The following is a 7488-nucleotide window of genomic DNA, read 5'->3' on the forward strand; positions in this document are numbered from 1 at the left end:
GGAATTTTACTTCTTTAGATAAGCGAGGATCCTCCCTCAAAGAGTAGGGATGGAACATGCATTAGCCACATAATACAATAATCCCAAAAGACTGTCTCTTTTGTGTTGCCAACACTTCCCACGGAATACATAAAATGATACTCATGCCTAGAATATACATATAAACTTCCCAGGTATTGATTACTTTTAAAAGGTAAGCTTTTCATTCTAGAGAATATTTATCATTTTTTTGCAATTTTATGATGCTAACAGTCTTAACAAGCCATCTGCAGAGTTACCAAGTAAAATAAAAAATGAAAAAAACCCAACTCCCTTGGAATTCATACCATAAAATATTTATTAATAAGTAAAATGATGTCCCTGCCTGTTATTTTAAAAGATTTGGCTGTGCATTTCTGTTGATACCGCTTACCAACAATGCTTTCACATCATTCAGTCATGAGAGAGAGGGAGAGGAAGGACAGATAGGGAGAGAATAGGCTAGACAGAGGATGGATGGATGGATGGATGGATAAATAAACTGCAGGTATAAACGTGTGAAAGACCACGCTTTACAATGTTTTAATTGCAAACTTCGGTTTTGCCAGCATTTGGAAATTTCTTGCACACACTTAGACTCATTTCTTTTAAGTAAACAATACACAGACTCACTTGAATTTCATAATTCAGAACATTAGTAATGAATACAGTGCTTGCTGAGGACTAAAAGAGAGAGGAAAACAAAAACTAACTTTGTGGGGGAAGAAAGGCAATATCTCTTTGAAAAGCTTTTCTCTTGACAGTCCCCACTGCCTGAAAAATAAGCCATTTTGATAACAAGAGTATAAAAAGCCTTATGATTTGCAAAGTAAATTCTATTCGTGGTTTAAATTTCATCCCAAGTCTCAGGTTATGGCTGAGAAGCCAGATGAAGCATCTTTGTAAAGCATTTCTTTGAATTTTTATAGGGAAACAAGAAAATGTTTTATCAGATCTAGGCAGAAATGCTGATCTTCATTTATAACAGTAATTACTTGCGCACGGTACTACGGAGACACGGAGATTCGAAAGCCGAAAAGAATGAATGCCAAGCCATACCATGGTAAAATTCAAAGTAACCCAGAGAAGCAGCAGGTGAGAGTTTATGATTTCAATATAAAAACATCTAATTGCTTCTTCTCAGATGTCACTGTGAAGTTAGCAAATTAGAGGGTACTATCGAGAGTGAGATGAACGGTGTATTACTACACCAACCGCTCCTTCCAAGCTTAAAATAATCCCAGAGTTCTGAAATGCCATTAGTTAAGTAACTATACGATTTCTTTCGGTCTCTTTTTAATGTAGAAAATCACTGTGTAATAAGATCTCTACACAAGGTAAAAAAAGCACAAAATAGACCCCCCAAAAAGCACAAAAATAGACAAAATATATATATCTTTTTACAGTGAAATTAAGATGTGCCTGGGAAACACTGAGATCAAGGACTAATCTCAGGGAGTTCCAACTGGCTGTCCTTTCATCATAGTTCTTCTGTTCTTTAGGTCTTCCCCGGAAACTTGGATGCTTGTAAGAATCTTCCCCAGGTCAAGGGGTGGGAGCAGGTGTTCTGACCTGTGTTTGACCTTTGTCAAAAAACAAAAAAGAAACACTAACGAGGATATAATAAAACCCCTTAGCCTACCCAGTTACAAAACTCCTCTGACAGCCATAATTCCAGGGCACTTAAGGCCTTGATCTGTCACACAACCAAGGGCAACAACACAGTCATCTCCAATTGATGCTTTTTTCCATCATAAATTGATCATGCGCTGGGATGAAACGTAGGCAGAAAGGTTAATTCGGGAAGAGACGTTTTCATACATTTAGGGGCCAAATGAAGTCATCCAACAGAACGGGGCTGTCTGCACCAGCAAGGTGGGAGGACTTCCTCTTAGAGAATCATTTCCAAGTCCACAGCCTCCCTGGGCTCCTCGGTCTCGTAAAGAGACCCGGCCGGCACCCCGAGTTACACAGTCACAGCTGGGTACATCTTCTGTTCACTGTTAGTGTGCGGGAAGGGGGCCTGGATCTGCCGGTAGCCCGTCTGCAGGCTGTCCAGGAAAGGGGGCACAGGGGTCATAGGCACGGAGTCATGCTGCACCGTGTACCCCACATATGGGGGGTGCAGGTACTGCCCTTGATGGGGCACAATCTGGGTGGCCTGCTGACAGTTCAGCACAGAGAAATTTGTGGGCATGTTGACATACACGTTGTTCATGGTCCCCTCGGGCAAGCAACAGTTGGTCTGGGACCTTGTTGGGGGCGCCCGGGCCCCTGAGTTGGCGCTGGAGCTGGAGCTGGCCGCCGTGCTGGACTGGCGGGAGGAGGACCCTCGCGAAGTGCTGCCGCTGGGGATCATGGGGATGGTCTCCATCAAGCGGTTCCCTCCAGGGGCGCGGCTCTGCTGGGGCTCCTGCTTGGGCCGGAGACATCTGCAGCAGCAAGCAGCCACGAGTGACCCCAAGATGATGAAGGCGACAAAAACAGACCCAACGATGAGGAATGGCACGTAGATGGGGACTAAAGGATAAGAAAACACATTGTGAGGATTTAGTCTCAGAATGCAGTGAAAATCGGTGTCTGGCAGCGGGGATCCGTAAATGAGCGGCGGCCACACCCACAACTACGCGACTGGTTCCGGCGCTCCCGTGGCTGGGCAGGTCTGCGTGCTCATTAGCAGCTCGCTGCACGCACCGTCCTTCATTAGGTTACTTTGGAAAGCAGCTAAGGCCCTACAGGGAGAGCAGATCAACACACCCAAAGCAAAACGGTTAACATTCACAGCTAGGCTTGCCAACTGCAACACTAGCTGAGAACAATGTCCAATTTAACACAAATACGAATTTAAGGAATCGAGACTTCTAAGGTTCCTATTATAACTCAACCGCCTGAACTGCCCTAACAGATAGTTGTAGGGTCTGCATAGAAGTGCATCATATTATTTAAGAACCTCCCCCGCCAGAATGATATTCTTTGCAAACTTCCTTTTGCCACTTCAAAGCTGTTCTTATTTTTTTCCACAAGCAAATAAAAAATTGAGGGGCACCTGGGTGGCTCAGTCCGTTAAGCATCTGCTTTCGGCTCAGGTCATGATCTCAGGGTCCTGGAACTGAGCCCTAGGTGGGGCTCCCTGCTCTGCAGAGAGTCTGCTTCTCCCTCTGCCCTTCCTGCCCCCCGCTTGTGCTCTCTTTCTCACTCTCAAATAGCTAAAATCTTAAAAAATAAATAAGTAAAAAATCTAAATCCAGCCATGACCATTTCCAAATCTGTCATGTAAGACACAAAGGTCAAAGAAGGGTAAAAACCAAACCAAACCAAAACAACAAAACCCCCAAAACACCTCTACACTCACTTGCCTAGCTGAGCACTGGACCTTGGGCTCACTGCGTGCGCCAGATGGTGGAAAGCTGAAGTGACTTATGGAGAGAGAAGCTATTCCAGGCCGCAGGTGACCATGAAGCAAGGTACCAAGAAGAACAAATGTTGGGTGCAACCAGACCCAGGAAGAAGAGCAGCCCCTGTGCTCAAGAAGGCCCCCAGGCAGAGCCAGGGCAGCTGGGGTGCAGCAGTTACACCTGAACTTAACACTGGGCTCTGTGGGCAGAACTATAAAGCCTGCAGACCAGAAAGCGGTGGGCATCATCTTTAATGAGTGTGTTCTGAAAAATAACATGAAAGTTACAACGTGAAACATGAAAATAACAACTTTCCTCTAGTTGACAGTGAGTTCCATTTTTACACATTACTGAAAACAAGCTTCATGGGGGTGGCACACTAAGGCTTTTGGAAGCTAGACACACTGGCTGATGGGGGCAGAGAATGGGGAGAGAGGAGGCTGCAGAATGCCTCAGAGCCACTTCTGTGGACTTCCACCCTGTGTCACCAAGAACCAGTTCTTTGGTATGCTCCTGCCCATTGCCTTGACTGTTTGACTGGAAAATACAGAAGGACGGGAACTAGGGCTCCCCAGTTCTGGCCAAGCCCAGGGCCAGTGCAGTGATACAGGGTGGCACTTGGGGAAAAAAGCCCAGTTCTCCTGCACCTCTGGGGTCAAATTCGTGGAAAAACCCTTGGACTGTCTGCTAGAGCAGCAGCCTTTCTAATTACGCTCCTTTCCACAGCTCTGATATTCCCGACGGCAGTTTCTAGAATACAGTGCCACATGGAGACCTGGAAGATCATGCCTTGTGAAGTAAGACATACTTTATAAGGCATTTCATCAAAGACTGACATCTGAAGATTTCCTAAACCTTCAGTGCTGAAGAAGAAATACTGTATTTATGTGATGCCCTTTTCTCAGATGGGAACACTTGCTCCAAAGTCCACAGAGCCTAGTGGATCTTCAGATGATGGGACTGTTTTAATCACAGGCTAGCAATAACACACTGGAGCAGTGGGTGCAGGTGATAAATATTTCATTCTCGAAATTAAGATACCAGCCCTAAATAGGTTATTAGGATGTAAACAAATAAAGGTTAAAAAAAGAAAGAAAGAACACTCCAAACATTATAGCAGAAACTAAACTAGCTGGAAGCAGGGTAAGTCCACAGAATGAGTTTTGGGGAGAAAGAACTGTTCTCCTTCCAGGATTTTTAATTGGGAGGGTTAATGACCTTCTGCGCTCCCATAAATTCTCTTCACTGGCTGATTAGGCATGTGGTCCTTCTTGACTGGAGAAGAGAAGTGAGAGGAATGGAATTTTTAGGAAAAAAGGCTTCAAAGTAGAGTGAAGAAGGCACCCAAACAACACACAGACTCACGAGAAGTTGTCTGCCTCCTGATTTGTCCAAAATCAACCCAACTTTTGAGAGACCACTAATGAGACCAACTTAGATACATCAAGGTAAGGTTCTGTCTTTGGCTCATTTCTCAAGGTTCTCGTCAACCACTGTATACCCCTGCAACCATGAGCTGGAGGATGAAGACAGCAGCTTTTCTGGAATTATTACCCTCAGTTCTCCACTCTTCAGATTCAAGGCAGCGGAACAGTAGGAGTAGCTTGCCCATCAAATGCCAGCCTGCAAAGGTAACAGCACTGAAGAGAATTGCCGCTTATCAGGCCCCGGAGACCGTTCTGGAAACTCAGTGTCAAAGCTCGGGTAGCTTAAACCCCGGCTTGGGGTGCTGGTAAAAATCCTCTCCTTCACATAACCAGCTGCAGGAGGAGACGTCCATTCTGTGACCTGTTTGCCATTTAGCCAGGTGCTAAATCCTCCCTCCCATCCACATATTGGGGTAGACCCTCAAGGGAGGCCGTCTGTGAGGTTTCTGAAGAATAGTGGAAGTGGAACCTATCAAATTCATTCCTGAATTTGTTTATGTTTCCAGCTCTGGCTTTGGCAGCTTGAAAAAATATATAATTTTAAAAAATCAAAGCCGCAAAGAGCAAGCTTGTACACGGCTCTAATGTCACACCTACTAAGTCTGACGTGGTCAGGAGAATTGTCCAGAAACCGGAGAGGCTTGCAGCCCAATGTTCAGAGGATGAGAATGCCCGGGGTTTGGCAGAATGCATTACCCACAGGAAGGCCCTGAGGAGCTGCCTGCCTTCTGGGGAGCCTTTATGGACGGAAGCGCCCCCCAGAACACCCTCTGGCTGGGCTCGTGCCCTCACGGCTTTCCGGGGTACCATCAAGACATTTGTCCTTATTAGAAGTTAGACCCGCGGAGACAGGAGGTATGGGAAGGAAAACAAAGGTCCCTGGCCAAGAGGAACGCGGTGCTGTCTGCACCCCACACTGCCTTACGTATGTGATTTTCTTCGTAAAATCCAAGCCAACCCACTCTCCAGGTGACAGATGGGGAGACTGAGGCTCGGGGCGTGATATCGTGCTCCACTTCGCACGGAGTTAACTGCTGGGCCAGGATGCAGACACCACCTCCTGGTCCAGGACCTTCTCTGAAATTCCCGTGCTCCTGATTCCTTTCCCGTCACGCCCCGGCAAAGCTAACCTTCCTCCCCTCTTGCGCCCAGACCCGCCTGCCCTACCTGCCGAGCCGTCTGGGCCGTCTTTGTCCGCCCGGCCGGGCTCGCCGGCGCCCTGCTGGCGGTCGTTGTCGCAGCCGCCCTGGTCCAGGCGCGCCTCGGCGCTGGAGCAGCAGTAGCGCAGCGCGCAGCTGCCGCAGCAGATGGTGGCGTCGCCGCCGTCGAAGCGCTCGGGGCACTGGAAGCCGATGCGCCAGACGCCCTGCGCGTCCAGCCAGCCGTGGCAGTACTCGCCGCTGGCCCGCGCCCCCGCCGCCAGCAGCGCGGCCAGCAGCAGCTGCAGGAGCGAAGCGGCGTTCTGAGGGGAAGCGGCGGGCGAGCGGCGTCCGCCCCACATGGCACCACCCTGGGCGCGGGCGGCGCGGTTCCAGGGGGCGCAGAGAAGTCTCCGGGAAGTCGCTGTCCCGGCGACCCGGCTCCCAGGGGTGCGGAGGCCGGGACTTAGACGCCCGAGGGTCCCTTCCGCGGCGCTCTGCAAGCCGCCCTCTGCCGCGACGTCCAGGAGCTGACGACGCCGGGCTGTCGGGGCAGGGGTCCTAAGCCATCCCTCCCTCGGCCGGGCGGCCCGGTCCCTCGTGGGGCTGTCTGGAGAGCGGGCACTCGCTGATAGAACTCTCTGGGCGCAGTCAGAGGGGCCGCGGAGCTGCTGGCCCGCAGCCCCCGGAGGCTTCAGCCCCGACGGGATCCTCCCCGCGCATCCCCGAGGGGACGCTCACTCCCGTTGCCGACCTGAAGCCAGGTCGCGGCCGCAGACTTTAAGCCTCGGCGTCCGGCGCACGAGTCGGGGAGAGTCTCCCCTCCTTTATTCCCTTTCCGGGCGGCGAGAAGGGGCCGAGAAGGCGGGCAGCGCGCTCAGGGCTCCCGGCAGCAAGTGCAGCGGCCGGCCGTGCTCAGCCTCCCCAGCTCCGAACTCGGTCCGCATGGCTCCGGCCGCGCCGCCCGGACAGCGCTGCCCTGCGCGGGGCTGACGGCCAATCCTCCCAGCGCACGCCGCCGTCCGGGACGCTAGCGACGGCCCGGCGCGCCCCCTCCGCCGCCGCCCCGGGAGCCTGGCCGGCTGGCGGCGGCCGCGGCTGCTGCTGGGCGCGGGTCCAGGCGGGCGGCTCGCCCCCGGCTCCCCTGCTCCGCCTCTCCGGCTGCAGCTCGCTCCCACGGGCGCCGGGCAGCCTCCGACCGGCTCTCCCTCTCGCCTTGGCCGCCGCTTCCCCCGGGAGGGGCGCACCGATGGGAACCTCCCACGGAAGTTTCAGTCCTCAGGGCTACGGAGGAAGCCGAGCGCGAGCAGTCCCGGCGCCCGGCAACGAGCCAGCTCCGACTGGGCTCGCCGTGGCGCCGCGCGGCACTCTTATTAGGGGCCGGCGGCTCCCGGGACGCGCATGCGCGCTGCGCGGGCTTCCCTCCTCCCAGGGACGCTCGGAGACGCCGGGAGCCCTTCACCTTCCGACGCCCGTGGGGCCACAGGCCGCGGGCTGGCATGGGCGCGG

At 52.1% G+C, this 7488-nt stretch overlaps 1 protein-coding gene across 1 annotated transcript; it reads right to left on the reverse strand.

Moving 5' to 3' along the window:
• Positions 1-319: 319 nt before the first annotated feature.
• Positions 320-7280, reverse strand: SHISA2 (shisa family member 2). The gene is made up of 2 exons (XM_044249458.1): positions 6008-7280; positions 320-2538 (listed from the first exon to the last, which is right to left on the reverse strand). The coding sequence occupies exons 1-2, from the start codon at positions 6339-6341 to the stop codon at positions 1985-1987; spliced, it is 888 nt and encodes a 295-aa protein (XP_044105393.1). The 5' UTR covers positions 6342-7280; the 3' UTR covers positions 320-1984.
• Positions 7281-7488: the final 208 nt, after the last annotated feature.

The sequence above is a fragment of the Neovison vison genome, chromosome 5, assembly GCF_020171115.1.
Source record: "Neovison vison isolate M4711 chromosome 5, ASM_NN_V1, whole genome shotgun sequence".
In the NCBI taxonomy this organism is placed as follows: Eukaryota; Metazoa; Chordata; class Mammalia; order Carnivora; family Mustelidae; genus Neogale; species Neogale vison.

What these genes read in the sequence shown, in the direction of transcription:
- SHISA2 (XM_044249458.1), bottom strand. Translation starts at nt 6,341, where the DNA reads ATGTGGGGCGGACGCCGCTCGCCCGCCGCTTCCCCTCAGAACGCCGCT. An exon ending in CGGCCCAGACGGCTCGGCAG is followed by an intron (nt 2,539 to 6,007) that starts GTAGGGCAGGCG and finishes CTTATCCTTTAG; the next exon opens with TCCCCATCTACGTGCCATTC.